The 26,959-nt window shown below is 41.7% G+C and overlaps 1 protein-coding gene across 1 annotated transcript in view; it reads left to right on the forward strand.

Annotated features, from left to right (window-relative positions):
• The window catches only part of GPC4 (glypican 4), a 106,665-nt gene extending 86,057 nt beyond the window's left edge, over window positions 1-20,608 (forward strand). The window contains exons 4-9 of the mRNA XM_043458511.1: window positions 11,030-11,195; window positions 16,304-16,434; window positions 16,519-16,665; window positions 17,358-17,494; window positions 17,872-18,047; window positions 18,154-20,608. Coding sequence (XP_043314446.1) covers window positions 11,030-11,195; window positions 16,304-16,434; window positions 16,519-16,665; window positions 17,358-17,494; window positions 17,872-18,047; window positions 18,154-18,356 — 960 coding nt within the window. The 3' untranslated portion in view covers window positions 18,357-20,608. The remainder of the gene's footprint in view (window positions 1-11,029; window positions 11,196-16,303; window positions 16,435-16,518; window positions 16,666-17,357; window positions 17,495-17,871; window positions 18,048-18,153) is intronic.
• Window positions 20,609-26,959: the final 6,351 nt, after the last annotated feature.

Here is a 26,959-nt window from a genome sequence, read left to right on the forward strand (position 1 = left end):
CTGCAACTGGAAGCATGGAGGCTTAACCACTGGACCACCAGGAAAATCCCTGTAGTAGGATTTTGAGCAAGATTTCAAGGAGGGAAAAATTCTATGCCTCCTTCACCCACCCCCTCCCCACGGTGAAATTTGAAAACGTTTTGAAGGCCTTTCTGCCTCTACCTTTCTGTGACTCAGTGCCAGTGAAGACAGACTATTCCAGAGCAAAGTTATCTGTGTAGGACTGATCTTAGTGCTATTACCATCAGACCTTCAAAGGATCATACCCAGACAACATGGGCAGACCAGGATACATGGCCCCCCTGATTATAGAGGAAACTTAATTTAATAGAGTGAAGATAAAGAATTATGTATTGTGAAAATTAGGTGCTTATCAGATGTTTTGTTTTAGTGTTGTATGGTGTATTAATTGATTGGTTGCATTCATTTTTACAGTTATGTGTGTTCACTTTCCCAGCCATAAAATGACAGGAAACAATTCTTTATAGCACGTTGTTCACTCCTTTCCCTCCTGATATTTTCATCATAAATTGCAAAAAAAAAAAAAAGAAATGTTGGGGCATAGGAGAGTTGGGTGGGAGCAAGTAGGGAGATGATGGTTATAATTAAAGGAATAGCCTGGTTCCTGAAATTCTGCCCACCCCAGCACCCATTATTAATTTTGGAGATGCTTATGTCAGAGCCCCTAAACAATGCATAGTGAATCCAGATCAAAGTTATTGACATCATAGTTCCCCTCACACATCTGCCCTCTTTCAGCAATTCCTTGCATTTATCCTAAGCTGAGTAGCCAGTAAGGCACTGCTGTGTGATTTTGAATGTCTGTGTGCACGTGCATGTGCGTGCCAGAGAGAAAAGCAAGGACTAGAAAACCCTTTGCAAGTGTTTCAAAGTGGTTTCTTTACATTAACCTCCCCCTTCTCTTTGAGTTTATTCCTGTGAAGAAGGACCAGGCTGACACAAGCCCGCTGTGGTGTTGGCCTCACTTGGCAAGGTTGGGGCCCCTTAGAGAACTGAGATTCCAGAATCCCTAACTGGAGGAGGAAGGTGGCGGTCAGAACAAGGAAGCAGGTTAGAAGCTTGAGGGCTAGAAGGCTAGTCTTCGTCACGCCACCTCCCAGAGGAGAGAGAAATGAACACTTGCAGCTTCCCTGTGTTGCATTTGTCTTGACATAGTTTTCAGAATTAACTGTGGGCAATCAGTAAGACTGACCATTACCCCCTACTTACCTATGCAGTAAACAGTATGTGACCCAAAAAGAAATAATCACAATTTCCAATGTTGCTTTTGATATTAATTTTTTTAAGCAAGAAAGAAATTTCTGTGTACCTTAGTTTTGAAAAGTTGTTTAAGAAAGTTACTTTTCAAATACGACCCTAGATTTTTTTCAGAATTGATCCCTATTCTGTATTCTCATGTCTGCCTGAGAGATATTTGCATTATTTTGTGAGGATGCAGTGAATACAAGCTGTAGAGCTCAATTTACTTTGAGTAAAACATTATTTGCCAATTGTTTAGTGGAAAATACTGTTATGACTTAAAACATTTTTTATTAAAATATAGTTTATTTCCAATGTTAGTTTCTCATGTACAACCAAGTGATTCAGGTATATATATATATGTACATACACATACACATATTTTTCATATTCTTTTCCATTATGATTTATCCCAGGATTTGAATATAGTTCCTTGTGCTAGACAGTAAGATCTTGTTGTTTATCTATTATATATAGTAGTGTGTATCTGTTAATCCCAAACTCTTAATTTCTCCCTCCCCCATTCCCTTTTCCCTTTGCTAAGCATAATTTTGTTTTCTATGAGTCTGTTTCTGTTTTATAAATATGTTCATTTGCATCATCTTTTAGATTCTACGTATAGATACTACCATATGGCATTTGTCTTACTGTCTGACATACTTTACTTAACATGACACTCTCTAGCTCCATCCATGTTGCTGCAAATGGCATTATTTCATTCTTTTTTATAACAGAATAGTATTCCATTGAACAGGTACCACATGTTCTTTATCGATTTGTCTGTTGATGGGCATTTAGGTTGCTGCCACGTCATGGCTATTGTAAATGATACTGCTATGAACATTGGAGTACCTGTATTTTTTCAAATTAGAGTTTTTGCCATAAATAAGCCAAGGAATGAGATTGCAAGATCATGTGGTAACTGTTTTTGGTTTTGTAAGGAACCTCCATATGGGGCTTCCCTGATAGCTCAGTTGGGAAAGAATCCGCCTGCAGTGCAAGAGACCTGGGTTCGATCCCTGGGTTGGGAAGATCTCCTGGAGAAGGGAACGGCTACCCACCCCAGTATTCTGGCCTGGAGAATTCCATGGACTCTATAGTCCGCGGGGTTGTAAAGGGTCGGACACAACTGAGCGACTTTCACTTTCACTTTCCATATGGTTCTTCATAGTGGCTGTACCAATTTACACTTGCACCAGCAATGTAGTGGGGTTCCTTTTTCTCCACATCCTCTCCAGCATTTATTATTTGTAGACTTTTTAATGATGGCCAATCTGACTGGACTGAGGTGGTACCTTATTATAGTTTTGATTTGCATTTCTCTCAACAATTATTGAAGGTGAGCATCTTTTCGTGTGCTTATTGGCCATCTATGTGTCTTGCTTAGAGAAATGTGATTATTCTAAATGTTATGCTTATATTTAGAAACCTTAAAAAAATAATATTTTGCTTCACTACTGAGCATCTTCTCAACCTAAGGACTGACTTGAAATCAAACTCTTCAACTAGGTTGAGTTGTATCTAAATTATGTAATAATAAGACACTCAAATATGAAATCAGTTTCTAAAACTGCCAAAACACAAATTATGTAAAAATCTATCATCTATGTAATGTTTCTTTTTAGAAGGTTGTAATTTCATTACATTTGTTTTTGGACTATGACTACCAGTTCAACAGAGATTTTAATTTAAGGTGTAGTGTGTATTTAAAATTGAAGATGTTGAAGAAACTACATTTGATTAATAAAATAAGTAAGCTCTAACAGTTTGGGGACTCAGGGAATATTTTTTCATATAGATTCCCACCCCTGCTAACTGTTATCCAATTGTACTTTACAAGTGGACTAGAACAACCCAAGAAGTAAATATTTCCTTCTTTTAGTATCCAGTAGAATTAATTACCTTTTTAAAGAGACCCACCTCACCCATTTCATCTAACAAGAGGTTTGTAAAGTCAAATATGAAGACCATTGCAGTCTTGGGGCTAGTTATTGCTTACTTAACTCAGAGATGTTCCCACTTTCTCTTCATGAACATATGCCCTGCTTTTCCAGTTTACTTGAGCAACAAAAGGGTTGCGGTTATGTGTTGAGCAATGATTTGATTGTCACTAAGCCTTTTAAAGGCCATTAGCACCAGCAGGCTTAACTGACGGCAAGAGAAGTCACTTCTTACAGTATACTTGCCTTGCTTCAGTTTTTCTGGGCACAGACATCCAGAGATTTCAGCTTACTCCATTGAGCTTTGCAATTCAAACTGCAGAAAAGTTCCTTTAATTAGGAACAGATGGTTCAAGAATACCCCGGTGCTCCACATCTTTGTATTACTTATTCCGTCTTTACTTGTCATGGTTCATGATACATTTCTTATTTACCTGCTTGCAGCAGCAGTTTTGCCTGGAAGGATGAAGTCTGTTGTGGTCTTTCAAAAATGCACAAGTGGTTACATGCACCATGAAAATCAATAGCTCCTATGCCAAAGAGAGTTGCATTCTCATGGTTTCAATTAACACTGACATAATGGGGCTATGTCTACACCCCCACCCCAAACCACGGGGACTATAATTAGAAATCAGTGCCTTAGCATTGTGATGTCTAAATTACTATCCTGCCTTGAAAACGAGATCCATTGATCCCTCTTCATTTCTGTCGATTTGCAATGCACCAACACCTACAAGAGTACTATACAAACTATTTTTCCATTTTCCCAAATTGTTATAAATGTCTATTTTTAAAATGAGCAATACAAAAAAGCTTTTAAGTGTACATATATATTGAGCCCTTAAGATTCTTTTTCAGTCACAGTCTTAAAGACTAGAATTGCAAAGAGGAAGGAGGGATGTATATATATTCTCTACACTATAATACATACAGAGGTAGAGATGAGGAAGGTAGGGGTATGGGAAGTGTCACAGAGTGAAGATTCTCAAAATGGTAATAGAGCCTTTTACAAGGGGGAAATACAAGGATGCTTCAATTTAATCACTAAGTTGTGTCTGACTCTTTGTGACCCCATGGACTATAGCCTGCCAGGCTCCTCTGTCCATGGGATTCTCCAGGCAAGATTCCTGGAGTAGGTTGCCATTTCCTTCTCCAGGGAATCTTCCAGACCCCGGAATTGAACCTGCATCTCCTGCCTGGCAGGCGGATTCTTTAACCACTGAGCCACCTGGGAAGCCCCTTGACTTATTGTTAACAAGTCTAACTAAAAACACAACAACACTTATTTTCAAGCATTTCTGTAGTTGCAGTTTTACCTACCATGTGGCCTAAATACTCTTGAATGGATTCTAGCTTATTTCATGCTTTTTGTTACATCTTTGAAATTCTACTATTAGGGAAATAGGAGCATCTTCACCTTCTTTCTTTGCACGTGTGTGTATTGAATCCAAAACTAGTTGGGAAATTGTTGAATAAACCCTTCACATCTCACGGCGTGTTTGGGTTCCCCATCTTTTTCTTTAACCATAATTTGGAAAACGATTTCCTGTTATTTTTATTTGGTGCTTATGTTACCAAGCAACAGATAAAAATCTAGACCCTTTCTGTTTGTTCAGTACTATTGGCAGCACAGGGGAAAAAATGTTGTAGTGAATGTATGTTAGGAACTGGAAGAAACTAGGAGGAAATGTGTTTTTAACTTGAGTGCCGCATGTTGACTGCCATCACTGTGTAATGTGGCTGAAGGCTCGTTCTGAATTACTGAAATGAAATCCAGGCTGTGTGAAGAGCTCGGCTCCAGCATTTCTCTTTTTTCAGGCGGCTTGCAGTAGTTTTTAATGTGGTGTTTTGAAAATGCAGGTTATTTGGTAGAAAGTCCTGATCTATATTAAGAGAATCTTTGCAGAGAAAAGGACATTTCTGCAAAAAGCTTTTTATAGCAGAAATGGCGTGCAGATGTCATGTTAAATATATATTCTGAGGAAGGTAGGAACGAGTATTGTCAAGAGTCTTTACTAGTTAAAAAGGGAAATGAGGATCCCCCTGCCCCACCCTGACGGACTTTTACCATAAAACAAACTAGCAGCTAAGATCTAAATGCTTGTTTATCTTACCATTTAGAAACACCTTAGTCTTGAGGGGCTTCCCTGGTAGCTCTGTTGATAAAGAATCCACCTGCAATGCAGGAGACCCTGGTTTGATTCCTGGGTCGGGAAGATCTCCTGGAGAAGGGGTGGGCCACCCACTCCCATATCCCTGGGCTTCCCTGGTGGCTCAGACAGTCAAGAATCTGCCTGCAGTGTGGGAGACCCGGGTTTGATCCCCTGGCGGAGGATATGACACCCCACTCCAGTATTCTTGCCTAGAGAATCCTCATGGACAGAGGAGCCTGGTGGGCTACAGTCCATGGGGTCACAAAGAGTCAGACACGACTGAGTGAGTAAGCACAGCATAGTCAGTCTTGAGGATTTCATAAGGCTTCTAAATTGGCTATTAATATATTGTCATTATGCTCAGTAGCTCAAATTGATTTTGATTTGCATTAATAAATATTGAGTCCAGATGATGTTCCCTTTCTATCTTTTAGGTCCCCCAAAGTAAACAGACTAAGCCATCCCATTCGTCTATAAATAATGTCCAAAACTTCTTCTTATGCTCAGCCAGTAAAGAATCCACCTGCAATGTGGGAGACCTGGGTTCGATCTGAGGGTTGGGAAGATCCCCTGGAGAAGGGCATGGCAACCCACTCCAGTATTCTTGCCTGGAGAATCTGCATGAAAAGAGGAGTCTGATGGGCTACAGCCCATGGGGTCACAAAGAGTCGGACACGACTGAGCGACTAAGCACATGCAAATAACATGTCATGTTCTAGTAGAGACCGATCATCTCTGCTACATTTGGCTGCTAGTTTTTCAAAATGTGAAAACTTTGGCAAAATATATATTATTTTTGGTTTTGTTCAAGTAGCTTCTTTTCTCTCCATGTCTACCAGTGTTTACTTGAGCTTTTGAGTTCTTTGTATCTCTACGGCTGGTGAATATTTTCTTTCTCACCCTGTAGCACCTTGAAGCATTCTGAAGATACAGCATTGAGTGCATGAGTCATTAATCTTTGTTAAAAACTATGTCATCTCATCCATAGTGTCCAGTCATACACTGTTCCATGTAGAACAGTTGCATCCTAACTTGCTCTCCCACCTTAAAAGCTGGTGAATAAATTTGAAGGCTGCAAATTCTCATTAGAATATATCCAGCCCCAGAGCTGAGATAGTCACTGTGTGTGGATACCCTATGCTAAATCATGGAGCTGTGGAGAAGGGCCAGCCCCATGGGCTTCCCTCAAGGTTCCTATGTAATCTGTTACTCAAAAGATACACATTAAGGAAATTCAATGTACCTGCTCCCAGACAAAACTGCCCGAGTTCAAATCTTGGCCATTTACTGGAAGATCTTGCGTCTATTCCTTAACCTCTTTGGGCCTCTGCTTCCTCGTCTGTGAAATGAGATGATAATATTCATCTCCTATGATTATTTTGAATCTTAAATGAGTTAATACGCATAAAGTACTTTGAATGGAACCTGGCACACATAGTAAGTACTCAATATCATATAAATCTGTGAAATCCAATAAAAGGTGTCAGAAAATGAATTCTGACATTGAAGAAAATATTTTTCTCTTGAATGTTTACACCTCAATCTTCATGATCATGGTGGTTTAGTTGCTAAAGTGCTGTCTGACTCTTTGTGACCCCGTGGACTGTAGCCTGTCAGGCTCCTCTGTCCATGGGATTCTCCAGGCAAGAATAGTGGAGTGGGTTGCCATTTCCTTCTCCAGGGGATCTTCTGACCCAGGGATTGAACCCAGGTCCTCCTGCATTGCAGGCAGATCTTTACCAACTAAGCTACGAGGGAAGTCCAACATAGAAATTGAATTAACCATTCTCTCTGAGACCTTTAACCCATTCTTTATGTAAATAGTTCAGAGCAGGAAGAGAGGAGTGTATAGTTTTCCTGTTCTTTCCAAATATCATTTTGAGAAATAACTATTAACTGCTAAGAGAGGTCTGAAATATCTGACTTTTATAAAAGCCATCATGACTAACTCCCACCCAACTCCTACCCCAGCCCCAGGGAATCTGGAAGCCACAGGTGGACCCAAGAGACCCTTCTAAATAAAAATAAAACATATCAAATGTTAGTCAAGAGCTGTGACCCAAAGGAATAATCAGATTGATCATTTTAAGTGGCATGCCATGCCATAGAGAATCAGTACATAAGTGAGGATTAAAGAAAGATCTTAGAGTATGGTTACCCCTTTTGTTAATCCCCACGTGGCATGATCTACCACTCAGCCTTGGGTCTTCTGGAGTAAATTACTTCAGTAAGTAAGTTCTTTGGGGACTTCAGAGGAGTAATTGATTTTGAGTGTTATAAGGGAGTAGAATGTGAGTGAAGTTGATTTTATATTCAAAATTAATAAATCCCCAGAACAAAGTATGACTTAGTCCACTGTTAAATCTGCCTATGGGTGAAAGGTTTGCCCTTGGAATCTTGGCAAGACCATTGAGAGCTTGTAAGGGAGCATGGTAGTCCAGAGTCAAAAAGTAGAGCTTGTCCTTGTACTCTGGATTCACCATCCTGAGCTTGGTCAGGTCAGTGAGAGTGGGGACCCAGCACCTGAGGTGGGGTGGTTTTATCACTTCTTCTGGGGTCACTTCTTTTGGGGGAATGAGCATTGCAGGGGATCCCTATTTCTGTAGTTCTCATGACTGTTTTAAAAGCCTTTGTCTTTTACTGGGGCCTCATCCCACACAAGGGGTTTATTTCCCAGGTTCTGAATTCCCTTCATGTAGAATACTGCATGGTGGTCTCAGTAGTGGTTGGAAGACGAAAGACAGATTTTCTCTAACTTTGGTGTTTCAAATGTCCGTTCTCATCCTAGCTTTCTTATAATTTCCCCGTCTGTCTTCTCAGTCTGGTATTTAGTGTTTCCATAGCATGTTATAGCTGAGTTACTTGTGATCATTTTTAGTAGTTACAGAACAAATCATGTGCAGAACATGAGCCAGTACTTAAAGTATGAAATGGAAAACCTCTGCCAAACCCAGCTTCATAATCTTCCTTTCATAAAACTCTACTGTGTCACTTGGTTTGATCTCTCTTTTTAAAACTTCAGCCTCCATCAGCCTATTTAAGGAAAGGATAGTACTACAAGGCCTACTGCCTAAATGATTTAGCTTATAGTTGAACCAAGGATACAGTGAACCCATCCTAGAGTTAAAAAAGAAAGAAGGGGAAAAGGACCTCTTTGACCAAAGTGTTTCTTGAGCACGGTTATGGAGTTTAAATTTTTGCCTATTTTCTAATAGTCTATACCATTTTGAAATTTCTTTTGTGTTTTCTATAGTCTAGAAATTCCTACTTGCCTTGCTACCTAATCAGAAATGCATTCCAGAAAAATCTCTGGCCCATAGTAGGTGCCCAGTAACTACTTGTTGACATTTTAACTCTTTTTACATTGTTTTCTGCTACAAGTCCTTTTTTTCCTAATAAGCATTGTAATGAAAAAATGTCATGCACTAGCCTGCTTTTCACAAGACATTTTTTTATAATAACTCTTTACCTCTCCAAAATCCAGTCATTTTAGCAGTCTCACCAGTGTGGAACCTAATTAAAGATCAGAAAACAAGCAATGTTTAACATTTAAGTTTCATATTATTTTCTTTAAAGAGGCAGCGGCACATGACAGATGTGGGAAATGATTTCAGTGTTTGCTAAGGTGCAGTGCTAGAGTCAGATGCAGCGAAGTGGCTGTCCACAAGTCAATTGTTCTCTCTGGCTTTGGTTTTTTCATCTATTAAATGTGAGAGCTGTACTCAGTTATCTCTAGGGTCTCTCCCAACTCTAAGACTTCTATGATTCTCTGACCACCTCCTCTCCTCCCTCCAGGCTTGTTTGTTCCTCTGTCAAATGAGAGGGTGAGAAAGTATCAAAGTCCTAAGTCTCTGTAACTTTAAAGGCATGCTCTTGTTTTCTTGTCCAGAAAACCTAGCTTTCCAGCATGGCAATTCCTTAAGGGTATTGGTTAGCCAAGATTTTACTGTACATTAATACGTGGTTAAAAGGACCCATTTAGTGCCTAGGAAAACATTTGGCACTGGTTAAAACTGTGGAAAAGTCCTAATTCTTCCTAGGGAGCCTTGACTTCAGTGTATACAGTTACATCCTGTTGGACAGTCGTCCCCCTTTACACTTGAGTTCTGTTTGAGATAAGAGAGTGTGTGTGTACATCAGATAGGAGCCTAACAGTGTGAAGTTTTTCTCCTGACAGTGTTAATCCCCCATTCCTGTTCCTAAGGCTACTGTTGATAAGTGGTATCCCAAGTTACACTCCAGAGCAGGTGAAGTGCACTGCTGCACTGCCTGTGTCCCAGCATCTGTCCCCTGCGGTGGTATCTGCTTTCACAAGTGTGTTTGCAGAACTGGTTGGTACTGATAGAGAGGAATGCAGTAATCCTCTGATACTGACTCCAAAAGGGGAGGGTGGGGCCGAGAGACTGAGAAGACCGGACCTCTTGGGGAGCTGCCAGCTCGTGATCCTGGCCATGATCCTTTCTAAGCATTGATGGAAATGAGTGACAGGGTGGGATCAGCTCCTCTATGCCCAGACAGTTGCATCCTATAGAAGTAGAAAGATGAAACTAAGTCTCTATCTGCAGAGGCCGTCGAGCTCCATCCGATTTCGGTGCCACCTTCATCCTTCCTGCTTCCCTTGCTCGTGAACTTTTAGTAGTTCTCTGTGTCCTGCCATATGGTGTTGTTTCTGCCTGGTGTCCAAGCCCCTTAATAGCCTGGCCACATACGCAGTCTGTCCTATACGCAGGCAACTTTATTTCCCAGAATTCCTCAACCCCACCCACAGTCTGCTCAGTACTATGTATGCTTTTGTTGATTTCACTCTCCCTTCCTTAACTGCAGTATTCTCCCTTCATTTGATCATTTCAATCTAAACCGCTTGTGATCAGCAGATGCAAACTATTGTACATAGAATGGATAAACAACAAGGTCCTATTGTATGGCATAGGGAACTCTATTCAACATCCTGTTCTAAAACATAATGGAAAAGAATCTGAAAAATATAAATATATGCACAACTGAGTTCCGCTACTGTACAACAGAAATGAAGCACAGCATGGTAAATCAACTATACATCAATAAAATTTAAGGTATAAATAAATCAACCCGTTCTTCAGAATGTAACTGAGTCCCGCATCTTCTCTCAAGTGGGCCCTGAGCACTCCATGCTGCTCCCAAGCCTCAGACAGCCTTCACATAACCCAAAATTCAAATTTATTCATATTCTTCCATGTAGGATACATCCATTTTGCCTTCTGTGCAGCTGTGGGCCCAGAAAGGAGTACGCACGAGCGACCCTTCTAAACCTTGACGGGGGGCTTACATTTGAAAGGGCGGTCTAGCAGTTTGAAAAGAAGACGTGCTCAGATTACAGTCTGGCATGGCACACCCAGTGATGCCCATCTAAAATGAGTGGGAATAGTTGAGTGTGTGTGTGTCATATACAGCTGAGTTGCTGAATGTTCATTCCTACCTCCCCATGCCTTCCTAGCATACCCTTTTTCTTTATGTAATCTTGCTGTAATTCACCTCTGCATTAAGCCCGCCAGGCCATGCTACATGTGATCCATTGTGACTCACCCGTGAAATTCATGGCCAAGCCTTCAAAGTCAAGTTGATAGATTTGCAATATATATATGCAGTTTGCTGTCTCTATCTTGGCCCCACCATTGTCTGTTTCTTCTCCCAAATTAGGTGAATCCCACCGCCCAGTGTACCCACGCCCTGGTGAAGATGATGTACTGCTCCCACTGCCAAGGTCTCGTGACTGTGAAACCCTGTTACAACTATTGCTCCAACATCATGAGAGGCTGTTTGGCCAACCAAGGGGATCTTGATCTCGAGTGGAACAATTTCATAGGTGAGCAGGTGATTAATGTGTTTGTGTCACTCCCGGGCTTCCCAGGTGGCCCTCTGGTAAATAACTCACCTGCCAATGCAGGAGACATGGATTCGACCCCTGGGTTGGGAAGATCTCCTGGAGGAGGGCATGGTAACCCACTTCAGTATTCTTGCCTGGAGAATCCCATGGACAGAGGAGCCTTGTGGGCTACAGTCCATGGGGTTGCGAAGAGTCAGACACGACTGGGCGACTAAGCACCCATGCACGTACATCACTTATTAGGGATAGCTCACCTTCCAGCCACAAGAAATGTTTTATTTTTTAATTAAAGATTTTTTTTTTTGGCTGTGCTGCATGGCTTGGGGGATCTTAGTTACATGACCAGGGATTGAACCCCTAGCCCCAGCAGTGAAAGTGCCAAGTCCTGCCCACTGGACCATCAGGGAATTCCCCAAGGGATGTTTTAATTGTCAGTGATGGAATTTCTGTTCGTTATAATAGTGATTCCTGGAGTTCTGATGGTACTTACCACTCTACGAGTAAATGTTCCCTTGAACTAATGGTGGCATTTCTGAAGACAGTGGATACCAAGCAAATACCAATTTTCAGTAATGAGAAAGTGCCTTTTTGACATTTTCCCCCGAAGATTAGTTTTAGTTCTACATCATAGGCTCATATCCATGTAAACGCTGGAGTGCAGCCATCACTGACCTGTGGAAGGAGCTTTTCAAATGTTATATTTGTGACATTGCAACTGAAACTTCTGCATACCTGCCAGATACCGCTTAGATATCTGGATCAAGTGTAATATGACTGTGGAAATTTAGCGGTTATATTTCTATAGAGGATTTAACAACCATAGACTGCTCTGGTGAGAATGGAAGCCCTGAGAATTTCAGAGGTCAGTGTTCTCACCTACAACTTAAAACCTAGAAAACCTATTACTAGAACCCAGACAGTGATGGAAGTGACCTAGCCAGTTTCCAAGAGGGTTAAGTATGATTTGTGGGAAATGACAAATTAGGGATAATTGAAATATCCAGTCATCAACTCCCTGGATTCCTGCTTAATGCATATGGGAATCCTGGAATGTTAGTGGCAGGGGTTGAAGCTGCTATCTGTGTGGCTGCACACACAGACTATCAGTACCCCAAAACAAACTCCCTCCCATCCCCCAGTTGCATTTGCATAATTGCAAATTTTGAGTGTCTTTGTCAGCACCTATTTTTCACTTATTTGTCCACATCAAGGGCACAGGTATGCAATTTGCTGAGGGTTTTTTGTGGGGAGGGGAATAGGGGGATTTGAGCTGGGGAATGCTTTTTAGTCTGCATGAGATCTAATTATATTAACTCTGAAAGTGCATCAATAAGTTGGCTTCAACAGATTCTTGAGAATACTGACACAAGGAAAAAAAGATGTGAATATTAAAACATCACAGCACAATTGTAGGCTAAATAGTCCAAAGCTAGAAGACCTGAAAAAAGTCCACACACAGAAAAGCAGAATCCCATGAAAGAGAAGGCCTAAGACCCAGACACACACACACACCAGTGGCACATCATGCCCAGAAAGAAGCCATGGGAGAAACTGTTACTTGAAGATATGTCCAAATCTAAATTAAAGTTGATATACTTTTTCTTTTCTTTCTTTTTTACTCGCCTTCCCACCTCTACCCATAAATGTCATGTTTGCGATTCACTTTTGCTTAATTCATTTTTAAGAAACAAGATGGTTTACCTTTTCACTTTTCCCTGTAACATCTAATGCACTAGTTCTCTGGGCAAAGCAGTAACACTTGCACACAGTGATCTAGGTTGGCTAAATTTTCTACAGGCACATCATGAATAATGTACATTATTCTGTTATTCTGACATGTCTGGGAGAAAGTATAAGCATAAATTTGTCTTAAAATACAAATTCTAGGGACTCCCCTGGTGGTCCAGTGGCTAAGACTCTGAGCTTTTAATGCTGGGGCCCTGGGTTTGATCCCTGATTGGAGAACTAGATCCCACATGTCACAACTAAGACCCTATGCAGCCAAATAAATTAGTAAAAATAAACATTTAAAAAAGCAAATTCTATATATTTTTCCAAGAGCTTGCAGGTCCATATCAAAACCATACTCTGGCTTCCTTAATTTACATCTTCAGCCACTTACTGTAAATCGAGGACTTCCATGGCTGCTATTCTTGCTGTGTGTTTTACAAATTACATTTGATATCTTCAGAAACAAAATCAAACTCAAGCGGAAATTGGTGGGATTTCAGAATCATTTTCCTCATTTATTTTAAATTATATTTTTTTGGAGGGAGGAGGAATATAATTCTATCTAAACTGCATTTTTAATGGGTATTTTATTCTTTATTTCTAATAAGCTGATATAAAAGGCCAAGAGTAACAGACATTGTTAATCTCCAGTGCTTTTTCATGGATTTTCATAAGGGTTTAATTAATTTGCTCTGTGGTTGTCGAATTCAGCCCCAATTTACATGCCTGTGCCATAAGTTCAGTGTTGTTTTTTTTTTTTTCTTCACAAGGAATTTTTCCTCCTTTAAATGACTGCAGTTAATGAATGGTCAAGGGCTTTTTCCCCCTGCTTATTTAAATCAGATCATGGGGTTAAGTTGGAAAACTGCCTTTTGTTCATCCAGTCTGGTCGTGAGGCTAAAGATGTGGGATCATGATTATCAGCAGCCCAGACCAAAAGGAATCACTTTTTCTTGTGAGAAGGGGCTGCTTTGTTGCAGGGTTGGAGGGAGCTGTCATGAACACTGAAATGCTGCAGTCGGACTAGAACCTTTAAAGAGACTAAGGATGAGTTTTTCAAATCTGCTTTTCCACTATGCCCTCCTCTCTCTCTTGAACTGCACCTATTAAACTGTCACCCACCTTGATAAAGGTGGATCCAAATAGTTAAAACACCTTGGACTTGGTTTCTGAGCAGTTATAGGAAACCCTCTTTTTGAAAAATAGTGCCCCCACAACAAAAGTCAATTTCTGGAGAATCATAAATTATGTGTAGGTGCAACTTGCTCTCCGTCATATACTACCATTGTGCTAACATTCATTTGACTCCCAGCCAACCTTATTCACATCACATGTTGCTGCCATTGGGAATTTAGTATAAGGGGGTGGAATTGCTGGCTAGGCCATCAGCTAGTTCCTGGCAGGAGGCAGGAGCTGGTCAGCTGTCCCCCAAAGGGAGACCTGCAGCCTAGATTCATCAGAAGCAATGACACTGGATCTGACATCATCAGATCATGGAGGCGCCCAGTGGATGGCTTAGCAGGACCTGTCCCAGGACTGAGCAGGGACTTTGGTTTCTGGGCTGCAGGCTCTGGGCAAAACACAGCCTCACTCACATTGTTCAGCGACACCACACGCAGTGCTGGTATGACAATTCTAGCCCCACTCCCTTCTCAGACCCTTGTGCATGGCCAGCCGGCCTGGAGTTGACAGAGACGCCAAACAGCCAGAAGAATCGGGGTTTATGTTCCCTTTCACAAGCACGTTCATGATCTGGCCTTTCCTCACCACTAGGGAAATAAGTAGTGATGGGATGCACTGTTTCCTTCCTGTGTAAACCTCTGTATTTGGGATTTTTCTCTGGAGCTGGCGACTTCTTGGCTCTGAGGGTTTGTGCTCTGCAGACATGGTGGTGCTGATGCTTTGACAACGATGAACACGTTTAGGTTGTGCTCCACTTGTTTACAGGACTCCCCTTTCACTAGCACATCAAACGCATTTTTCCTCTCCTGGAAAAATGGTATATTCATGCCGGCAGGCTTTCCTTAGAGGTTGGGAGTGTCAGTTTTGGTGATTACCACAACGTGACCTAAAACTTCATTCATGATGACTTTCCCCCCAAATGTGCATTGCTCGGAAGTCTACTTGTGGTTTGTGACATTGGAATTCTGGTTGAGAGAAATGAGCTCGAGCTTTAAAATGTTGGGCCACATTCGTTCTTGGGGGAGGTGAAAGGTTGCTGACCACCTACGAGCTTAGGTAGAAGTTCAGCTGTGACCTATGCTTTGAGAGGGACACACTCTGTTCTAGAACCTTGCCCTTCTTTCCAGCAGCCGTCCTTAGACTACCTGAAGGCTGTGGAGTATGTGGGCCTAACTCTCCTTTAAGGGGAAAGAGCGCATGGAAAAGTTCACTGCTTGCCATAAATGAGGCATTCTTTTTCTTATTTGGAGATGACCTTTCCAGTTTCTTCTAGTTTTGCACAATAAGTATCAGGAAAAACTACTAACTAAATCCCAAGAACCATGGATGACAAGAAAACCAGTACAGGGGGTGTTTTTCTTTAAGAGATTCAACATGTCCTAAAAAATTCTAGACTTTTCCAAAATGTAGAAATGATTTGCTGAGTAATTAGTGAAAACACATTGTAAACACAGATTTTGTGCCTTGTCTCTGTTTTTTTCATTTGAATAAAAAGTGGCACATGTTTTTTGCTTTAAAATAACTCGGGACCCTTGTATTTGAAATTGGAAGTTTATCTTAATACAAAAATTGCATTTTACAAAGTGCCATTATTTCTAAAGTCCTTAGAATTCCTAAGGAGGCGCCTAGAATTCCTAGGAACACTTTGATTTATATTGTCTAACTGTGTACCCAAGCATCTGAAAGGGTTTCATTTAAAAAATGAAAGAAAAGAATTGATATGCCAGGATTTGAGCTGATTTATGTTTTTGAGTCTTGTAAATCGAACATGAAATGGGAAGAGTCGTGGAAATCCCTGGGCGAGCCGGCATGTTATTCTGCTCCCAGCCTTAGGTGTGTCAGGCAGGAGCTAGGTCAGAGCTATGCAGTGACAGCCACTGATATGTGGAGGGATGAATTATCAGTGTAATAGAATGTTCCCAATTGTGTTTTCTTGCTGGGGAATAAAGTCTTCATCTGGCAGTTTCCCACTCTAGAGAGCGGGTGGTATATAGCGACTGAATGCAGTTTTGTGTCATAGAAAAAGATACAAAAGCATGAATTAATGATGATCATGCCTCCCTCTCCAACACCCCCCACCAAGGGAAACAGACCGTAAAATAATCAGACTGATCACTCAAGGCCAAGCTAATGATTCACTTTGCTGCATTGTTCTACCCCAAACCTCATGTTAGATGCTATGCTGATGGTGGCCGAGAGGCTGGAGGGCCCTTTCAACATTGAGTCAGTCATGGATCCCATCGACGTGAAGATTTCAGATGCTATTATGAACATGCAGGAGAACAGTGTGCAGGTATCTCAGAAGGTAAGGAAGGCAGGTCCTGGATTGGAGAGGCGGGGCCCACTCTAGCCTGCTATGCCTCACGTGGCCACATTTATGCCCATGCAGGTTTTCCAGGGATGCGGACCCCCCAAGCCCCTCCCAGCTGGTCGGATATCCCGTTCCATCTCAGAAGGCACCTTCAGTGCCCGCTTCAGGCCCTTCCATCCCGAGGAGCGCCCCACCACAGCAGCTGGCACCAGTTTGGACCGATTGGTGAGCCCTGGGGCAGGAATGGCTGTGTTTAATGGCAAAAAACTGAAAACATTTGCTCAAAATATAGTTTGATTTGGAGGATTCCAAGCACGGGATCTTTTCAGGTGAAACTTTTCCAGCAAATTGCATAGGGATGTCAGTGAACCTGCTTCTCTGATGTCCTCGCTCAGACAGTTCATCCATAGAGCTAGAAAGTGGGGTGCTCTGAGGCTTATCTGAACACCTACCTTTTATGTCACAGTGAGGCTAACTCATAGGCTGGATCCTGAGTCATCAAAGCCCTGCAAGCAGATACTGTGTTTTTCCAGTGTATCTCTGGGGCGTGGGACCTGGTAGGCCCCAGATGGTAGCTCTAATGAAGAACAGGAATGATTAGTGGGTGTAGGCACTAGGCAGCTGTTTTTTTTAAATGGCAACTTAATTCAGAGCTTGCATTTCACCTGTTAATTCTTTTGGTGATTTTATACATTTTACATAGAAGTACTGGGGCGACCAGTGAGGTCGTTCGGGTTTTCCCACAAAATGGTGTGGGAAAACCTGAACGAATTTTTGGCCAAGTCAAAATCTGCATTTTTTTCTTCAGACTACAGAGAGACTCTGGAGATACTTTTGACATGATCTGAAGGCACGTCTGTAGGTAGTTTTGGGTTTTTACAGAGGTTTTTTTTTTTTTCTCTCTCTCTCTCAATGAGGTTACTGATGTCAAGGAGAAATTGAAGCAGGCCAAGAAGTTCTGGTCCTCTCTTCCTAGCAATGTCTGCAACGATGAGAGGATGGCTGCAGGGAATGGCAATGAGGATGACTGCTGGAATGGAAAAGGCAAAAGCAGGTGAGCCATCATTGGGCAAGTGTTTCTCCCTACACGCCTGGGGAACTTTCAGAGAAGGTTTGCTCAGTTGTTTCATCAAGGCGTTGTGAAGCCTTTCACAAGCAGGTGGCAACAACATGGAACATTTCTAGGCATTCTTAGGAATTGGCGTAGAAGTGTCGGGAAGGCCCCCAGCTACTTGCAGAGATTCTCAGGGCAAAGGTTTGTGCCTGTGGTTCTATGTTAGCGTTACTGCTGCAATCAAGGATTGAGTTGTTCTAATAGTGTCATTATTTTTCACTGCTAGTGGCAAATACTAGAACCTAGCAAGAATCTTTGCCAATCTTCAGCAGCTTTTGTTTTACTGATCCTCTTAACGAGGTCATTTCTCATTGCAGGTACTTGTTTGCTGTGACAGGAAATGGTCTAGCCAACCAGGGCAATAATCCAGAGGTCCAGGTTGACACCAGCAAACCGGACATACTGATCCTTCGTCAAGTCATGGCTCTTCGAGTTATGACCAGTAAGATGAAGAATGCTTACAATGGGAATGATGTGGACTTCTTTGATATCAGTAAGAATGTGTGCTTCTAAAGAACAAATTGTTATATGTTTGTTTGTACACCTTGAGATGAGAAAGAGCAGAATAAACATTCCCTTTTTTTCCCCCCAAAAAATAGGTGACGAAAGCAGTGGAGAAGGAAGTGGTAGTGGATGTGAGTCTCAGCAGTGTCCTTCGGAGTTTGAATATAATGCAACTGACCACTCTGGGAAGAGTGCCAATGATAAAGCCAGCAGCGCCGGGGTCCCCGCTGGGGCCTGGCCCTACCTCCTCACTGCCTTCTGCATCTTATCCCTGGTTATGCAGAGAGAGTGGAGATAATTCTCAACCTTAGAGAACAAGTGTTCATCGTCAGTTACAAAGGCACTGGTTATCACTTTTATACCATCCTAGTGACTTTGCTTTTTAAATGAATGGACAACAATGTACAGTTTTTACTATGTGGCCACTGGTTTAAAAGATGCTGACTTTGTTTTTTCATTCAGTTTTGTGGGAGAAGGGGACTTGTACGTAAGGTCAGTCTGGCCTCCTCAGAATCATGTTAAATGTGGCTAACAGTGTAGGTACAGAACTGTAGTTAGTTGTGCATTTGTGATTTTTATCACTCTGTTTGTTTTCTTTCTGTTTGTGGGGTTTTTTTTTCCCTTTCAATATGATCTCACCTTGTTTCTTACAAGAAAACCAGGGTCCTTTCTTGGCATGTAACATGTACGTATTTCTGAAATATTAAATAGCTGTACAGAAGCAGGTTTTATTTATCACGTTATCTTATTAAAAGAAAAAGCCCAACAAGCAGTAAAATTGCCATCTATCCCTGTTGTTTTAGTTGCCTTATCTGGAGAGAAGAGGAGGTGTTGTATTTTTTTTTTTCTGCAATGTGAAGGCACAAGAGGGCTTCTAAGCCACTTGTCAGGTTGTGTTCAGGCATCAATTCAAGAAGAAGGTTATACTTCATTTATAGCTGGTGACTGGAAGAGGCTGCAGACTACCCATTTTGGTTGAGTTGGGTTGTATAAACTTCAATCACAGATCAGTCCATTTCTGGAAGCCGCTTATCCATCTAGAAGATTCTTGGTCTCCCTTGAAAGATATAAGGCATTCAGGGTATCCCAGGGTATCTCACTTAATTTGGGGGTGGGTTTGGTTTGGTGTTTTTTTTTTTTCTTAATAGAGGCAAGTTAGCAAGCCACTGTGCTGGTCTTTGTGTCCACACTTGACCCACTTTGACAAGATCAGGTGTGTTGAGGGTGGTATGGCCATAGACCACCCCTTTGAACTGATATCCCACCAGCAGAAGTAAGTGTCTAGCAATCTCACTAGGTCCCTCTTGTTCCAGATTCCAAACCCAGTCATAGCCATCTGGGGGGCTAGCCAGAATTGGGGTACAGCCTGGGTTCAGGCAGTAAGTATCAATACTCAAGCAAAGTTTTTGTCCATGCATGTGTAATTTGCATTTATTTGGTTTTGGATCCCAGTGTTTTGTTTTGTTTTTTAAAAAAGATTCTAAGGTGTCTTATTGAGTCTTTTTCTTGCCCAGCCCTGCCCCATCTGAAAGCCAAAGGTCTTGCCATGGTTCACAGCTGTGTGCTACCCTATCAGCCAAGCACCCCAGTTGGGGAGCTCTGAGTGTCCAGATTTTTCTTCTCATGTTGTTGGGCGTTTGGGGGGGGCAGGGAGGAATGGGAGTAGGTAAAACTGAGAAGAACACATCTTCGGGGTGACCTTTAACCACGCAGGTGAACTGACAAAGGCCATTGACTCTTGTCCCAGACCAAAGAGTAACCACTGCCTTGGCCCCTTTGGGGCTGTTTCCTTGTGTCTTTACCAAATGACAGCTCATAAAACTGTGAGAATGTAACAAATCACATTAAAAGGAGTTCCAGAAGTCTTCAGAAAGAATCAAACTCTGCAAAGGCTCTTCTTGCTTTAGACAGCCATTCAGATCCCAACCAATTCCCCAAAAGCTGAAACCCACAGAGAGGTTGTTTGTGTTACTGTTCAATCTTCAGTTATAAGAGTAATTCTCTATTTTTATATTGAAACGTAATTACTTGATAGCTCAGGGTCTACATTTCATTCAGCTTTTTACACCAAATTCTGCAGAATGGACAAAATGGAATATTGGGGCTGTTATAAACAGAGGCTTAATTTTATTAGAAGTAGCCAGTTATTTATTAAAGCATGATGTTAATAAAATAGGCATATTCTGGCTCATGTGTATAAGTTTTGTTTCTTTTAAACAAATCACAGAAGACGTAAAATTGAGAAGGCGCTCCATTTATGTATGAGGAAAAATTGATTGTAAATAGCTAAGCTGCCTTGTGAGAACTTGGAAAATGTGCTGATACTTAGTAACTACCTCAGTTGTGAGGAATTTCCTTTTTAGCTTAGACTGCTATTACTTTTACTTGGTAGAAATCAATCTGGTCTCCAAAATGTGGCTCAGAGAGTTATCCCCATAGACCTTGTTAGATTGTTTTTAATTTAAAACCTTGAACTCTGCCCAGCTGTTTTCTTTCAGTCAAGTTCTCGAAAACCAATAACATTTTCCGAATTAAATATTCTTGAAGGTTCTTCTGGAGTCTAAATGATTTGTTTTCTTTCTTTGCAATTTTTCCTGTTACTCTTCTATTATTTAAATTGTCTCTTGCCTTTGAACTTGAACTATGAAATAAACAAATCATAGATTTTTCCATTCAGGTCTGACTGGATAACTGTTGGCTTCCAACCAGCTGGCAGGCTCACACCCTCCACCCTCCCCAAAACAGGAATAAAGGCAAGTTGAATATTTTAAAAATCTTAAGAGTTCAGTATATGAGGTAGAAGGAAAGCTTTGTGAGGAGACCTTACTTTTCCAAAGCCTCAGTTAATAGCATGTGAAGAGTTTGCGCTTTGCAAAGTCATTAATTAATTACTGGTTACTTTCAAACACTTCACTCACTCTGTACCTTAAGAAATATGTTACGACTCTTAGATTGTATTTTATTTCAAAACTAGTAATTAGCACCTGTTATTTTGCTAAAACTGTACAAACAATTGACTTACATTTTTGAACTTTAGTTTCCTGGCTGTTAGAAGCCTAACAGTATAAAAATAACTTTTTACGAAAATTAACAGTTAAATCTTTAAAGTGAAACTTACTGTATGTGATTACAAAACCACAATAAAAATAGGTATAGATGGTGCTACACAAAATTCTACTTCCCCTTTTGTGTTGGCAGAATATGTCTGTTTGCATAGCTCAAAGGCAGTTGTGTTAATAACAGTATCTACTACAGGAAGCGTCTGTGTGTGTGTGCACTTGCTCTCAAGCAAAGACCACGCTATCAAATACAACTTTCTTTTTGAAATTAAAAAAGCACTGAGAATAATCTTCTAATTAGAACTTAGTAGGAAAAATGTAATTTGGCATTCCATGATATACTTTAAAAATTCAGTTTCTACCTTTAAACTCCTGATTGTTTTCTTTTAAAAATCCTTCTATATATGTGAAAAATACCTGAAAGATAACATGGTAATACAGGAATTCAAGCCCTTCAGTAAAGCTAATGGCCATGTAATTAAATGGTTGTCTAATTGAGGTTTTAAGTAGGTTGTATATTGACCAGGTTTAAAAACAAAAACCTGTACTACAGAAGTACGAGTGAAAGTTTCTATCTTGTTCTTGCTTTCATCTGCTCCTTATCCCTACACCCTAGATAAACTTATTAGTTATTTCTACATATCTTCTTCCAAAGTTCCTTTATACAAATATAAGCAAATATGAATAGAGATTTTTCTTTTTTGTCTCTTTACCTGAAAGGTAGAATATTATGCCCAATCATCTCATATTTTTTTAGGTTTATCATAACTTTAAAAAGTATTGAGAGGAAGAGGAGACCCTAAAGGACTCCTGTTCAAAAGGCATGGCTTCTCTGTGCTACCACAATTTGGATTTTTACTGCATTTTGGCCCAGATTAATCTGAGTAATTTTTCAAGAAATAAACATGGAATTGATGAGGAACAGTTTGGCCCTGTAGTGCTGTAATCCCAGAGTGCACAATTAGGATGCTCTCTGTGCTTCATTAAGGTTCATTTTTGGCACTTTGTTTCCGTATCATCACCAGCAAAGAAGACCTTGGGCAAAGCGATTGGATAGATCTTAAAGCACAGCACATTAATACCACTGTTAATGCTTGGAAATGGTTCAAGAAGGAAATGTCATGCCCTAGAGTGGACTCATATTCTATTAAAGTACTCTTAATGTTTCCTCAAGCTCAAATGCCTTGAAATAGCATCAGCCACCACACAGGAAGGAGATGAGAGTGTTAGGAAAATGTGTAACTAGATTGTCTGGGGTACCACATGAATTATCTGTCTAGTGGTCAGGGAATCATTAGGATATGCACGTGTCCAAGTTCAGTTTCATGTAAGATTAAGTTTTTACTCATCAGAGTATGAAGTGACTTCTAAATTCAGAAGTAATCAGAGAAATTCCAAAATTCATTTTTCAGCTTGAGGGTCCATGTGTGGGATTAAATGCCCAGTTTTACTCTGCTTTTGATATTTCTTGAAGAAATATTATGAATTCTGGGGGTGGGGGGAAGTATAGGATCATTGGAAAGAAGAAGATTTTCATGCATCAATCCTGCCCGGTTCATGCTGATAAAAGGTGAAAGGTATGGTTAAAGAATTGAAGAAACAGCACATGTGTGATGACCCAAGATGCTTTTCTAAAGGGTTCATGGTCTGGGACTTCCCTGGCAGTCCAGTGGTTGGGACTCCACACGGGAGACATGGGTTCAGTCCCTCTTCAGGGAACTAAGATCCCATTATGCCTCTTTGGCACAGCCAGAAAAAAATAAAAATCATTAAAGAAAATAAAGGGCTTGTGGTCTAATAGACTTTAATCAAAGTTCCCTGCACTTCGGGGAAGTTTTGCAACAACTTTCTTGCCCTACTATGTGTTGCTGTGTTTCTTACCAGAGAGAGTTGGAAGTCCTGGGTGTTTGTGAGTATAAACAGAGTTGTATCTACACACAGAGGTGCATTTGTGTATTTTCAAAAACCCTGTCACTTAGGGCTGCCTTCTCCCTGTTGGCAGTGGTGTATGCTTGGGGAACGCAGACAAATTTTAATAATAGCCTAAGGGAAACATAATTAGGAAGGTAGGTCTCCTGCCAAGGGGAAAAAAAAATACACGCACATATAAAATGCATTCCAGATAGAATTTCTTAGATTTACCACTGCCTGGGATTTGCTTTTCTGCCTCACAATCGACAGCCTCAAGCTGCCCATAACCCTCTCTTCTTGGTGACTTGCTGCATGGGGCAATTTGTGCCAAGTTGGCCAGAAAGAAATAGTCATGGTCAGCGGGTGGTTTTCTGAATACACCCTCGGATCTCAACTCTCTGACTGCAGTTGACTTTAAAAGTCTTTAGTGGCCCTGCTCTCACTTCTCTTTTTGTTGTTATTGTTCAGTCACTAAATTGTGTCCGACTCTTTATGACCCCACGGACTGCAGCACACCAGGCTTCCCTGCTCTTCTGCATCTCCCAGAGCTTGCTCATGCTCATGTCCATTGAGTCAGGGGGCCAAAGTATTGGAGCATCAGCTTCAGCGTTGATTAAGAGTTGATTTCCTTTAGGATTGACTGGGTTGATCTCCTTGCAGTCCAAGGGACTCTCAAGAGTCTTCTACAACACCACAGTTCAAAAGGATCAATTCTTCAGCGCTCAGCCTTCTTTATGGTCCTACTTACATCCGTACATAACTACTGAAAAAACCATAGCTTTTACTATATGGACCTTTGTCAGCAAAGTAATGTCTTTGCTTTCTAATATGCTGTCTAGGTTTGTCAGCTTTCCTTCTAAGGAGCAAGCATCCATGGCTGAAGTCACTATCCACAGTGATTTTGGAGTCCAAGAAAATAAAATCTCACTGCTTGTACTTTCCCCTTTTCTATTTGCCATGAAGTGATGGGACCAGATGCCATGATCTTAAGTTTTTTTTAATGCTGAGTTTTCAGCCAGCATTTTTACTTCTCATTTAAGTATAAGGAAAAATTGTGTTTACTCTGTTGTTGGAGTTCTGAATACTTTGCAACAAGTTCTGGCAGCAGCAATGAACAGAAAAACAGCACATTGACTGTAAAAAAGTCATTCCTTTGTACTTCAGTTAATTCACCTGCAGTGAGGCAGGATGAACCTGTGTGCCTGACACTGAAGCTGGGCCATGGCCATGATCTCACAGGATCTTGAAGAGTAGAAACCCTTCCATTTTGCAGGTGTGTCAAAGGGATAAGTTGGGTGACTTGTCCAAGGGGTGACAGGTAAGAAATGCAAAAACAAGAGCTGGAACAGGGCTTTGTCTGCCACAAGGGCCTACTTATCTTGGGCGCTATTTTTCCTTCTGTTACCCTTTTCCCCCTTATTTCACGTCTGAATAGGCAGGAAGGAATGGTGCTTGTCAGGCTTGCTGCATGAAGAGCTCTCCCAATCCTGTGGAAGGACCAGGGTAAGGGTCACGGCAGACCTTGGTTGATTTGGCTGGCCCGAGTACAAGGCGAGGAGTCGAGGACCACCTGGAGACAAATCTTGTAACATTTTTCTAACCACACAGTGACTCCTTGCTCAGCTGACTTCAAGTCAGAAAGAGCTTTGATGATAGTGCAAGGGGACCTTGTGGTTGTAAGGAACTGGCATTAAGTCCTGTGACTTTGTCTGTCTGCCCCAAGACAGCATCATATGACCATGTATGAACTGGCACTGGGGGTGCTGGACAGCTGCCTTGCTGAGAAGGGACTCACTGAATACCATGGTAATGAAAAGAATACCATGATTTATGTTGGAAAAATTCACACCTGTTTAATCAACTGGAGTTTGGTGAGGAGGTAAATACATCTTGCAATAAATAAGGCACAGTGAATATTATCTGGGCTTCTTAAAGAGCTCTTGAGAAGATTTCAAAGTCATACCCAGATTAGAGATAGGACACAACTGAGCTTACAGGGACTATTCCAGCCTGGGGAGTGTAACAAAAGCTTCCTCCTGCTGTACTAGTCTTCATGCTGCTTAGAAATGATAACATCTGAAGACAATCTGTGCTTTAGGGTCCAGAGATTTTTGACTCACCTTTTGCTACCTAGGGCAAGGTGGGGTGGGGAGGAGAGAGAGAACCTGGGAGCTTTGGTTGGTTTCCTGAATACATGTCCAAGCGTGCCCATCAAGCAGTATGTGCTATAAAGCTTCTGAAAAGTCCTGATCTAGCTGTATTCTGATTCTGGTGTTTGATCTCTTGACACAAGGTCCAGAGAGATGTCATTGAAAACCAGCAGGGACCAAGGGCTCTGCCTCCAAAAGAAAGGCAAGTGAAGGCCTCACTGGTCTATGGAGAGAGGGGCTGAGAGGCCACGTGACCCCCACCCCCAGATGTTGTGGGAAGAGCAAAGTCCTAGGACTCAAGGCAAACTGTCTGAGAATGTGTAAATGGTCCGTTTTGAAGAAAGAGGAGTTCTTCCTTTACTCAATGAATAGTGACTTATGTAATTGGTTAAACCAAAGGTACTGTAGGCTGATGATGAACAAAATGGTGGATAGGAGTGGTGTAGAGGCAGCCACCTTGGGGGCTGACAGAGGTTGGTGTTCACCTTGCCCCTTGGGCCACTGGCCTACACACAAGTCTGGATGGATCCTTATGTGCCCCACATTGTGTAATTTGCCCTCTAAATTCCCTTTTGGAGAACTGTAATTTATGTGCAACCAAAGTATTTGAAATTCCTTGTAGTATTGAACCAGACTCCAAAGATGAAATACCTAGAAATGTCCGCCCTTGGTGAGCAGAGGTCTCTAATGGCTCTGGGTATATGGGCCTCCCAAATTACATGGGATTTGAGGCAATAATCTGATTTCTGACACATCTGGCCTTGCTCTATGTTGGAGGACAAGAGGGAGGATGTAAGTAAGATGGAGTCCTCCTCGTCAGGAAGCCACTGGGGAGACACAGCGATGTAGGACTAACTGTTCTGAGCATGGTAGTGTGATAGGTATGGATAGTGAGCAGGTGGAAAGGAAAGGTGTGTGAAGCACAGAGACGGTTTCGCTAGTACATGGTGGGGCAATGGTGGGGTCAGTAGGAAGCTCTCAGAAGCCAGGCAATTTTCAGTTCAATGGAGTGGGGACTTCCCTGGCGGTCCAGTGGCTAGGACTCAAGCTCCCAGTGCAGAGGGTCCAGGCTCAATTCCTGGTCAGAGAACTGCAAGGAACCACATGCTGCAAGGAAGATCAAAGATCACATGTGCCACAACCAAGACCCAGTGCAGCTAAATAAATATTTGTATAAAATTCAAGGAGGGCACAATCTAATGCAAATTATTGAAAAGACTTGACCTGTTGCCCAGTGTGTATAAAGAAGATAAACTAAGTATGAAGTTGCCCTTGGGTTTGACCACATGCTCAGCACTATATAGCCTGAAAGGGCTATACTATGGAAGGGCTCAGTTCCCTTCATAACTCGGGCACTCTGGCCTCCCCCAAATGATCTTGATTTGGAACTCTCTGGTAATGACAACCCAGTTCCACTCACGGAGTACTTTTTGGATGTCCAGGCTCAGAATGCAGTCAGACACATTCAAAGTGCCCCTCCCAGCCCATCAGATATTTGCATTCCGGCCACCCACCTGCACACGTCTTCTCCATTTCTTTGAGCACTGCCTCCAGCTCACCTGCACGGCCAGGCCCTCCAGAGCTCCCAGGTATATTCAGCCACACCCTTCTGCTCTGGCCTCCTGGCTCTGGAGAAAAACGCAAGAGAAGCATCCCAGGAGTCTGGTTCCCCAGATACCATCCTGCACAGACCTGGGATTGCAAGGGAGTGAGGAAACAGCCTGAAACATTAGACAGCCAGTGAGGGGGATGAATGGGCCAAATATCTTTCAGGTTGAAGG

This window comes from Cervus canadensis, chromosome X, assembly GCF_019320065.1.
Source record: "Cervus canadensis isolate Bull #8, Minnesota chromosome X, ASM1932006v1, whole genome shotgun sequence".
NCBI classification, from domain to species: domain Eukaryota; kingdom Metazoa; phylum Chordata; class Mammalia; order Artiodactyla; family Cervidae; genus Cervus; species Cervus canadensis.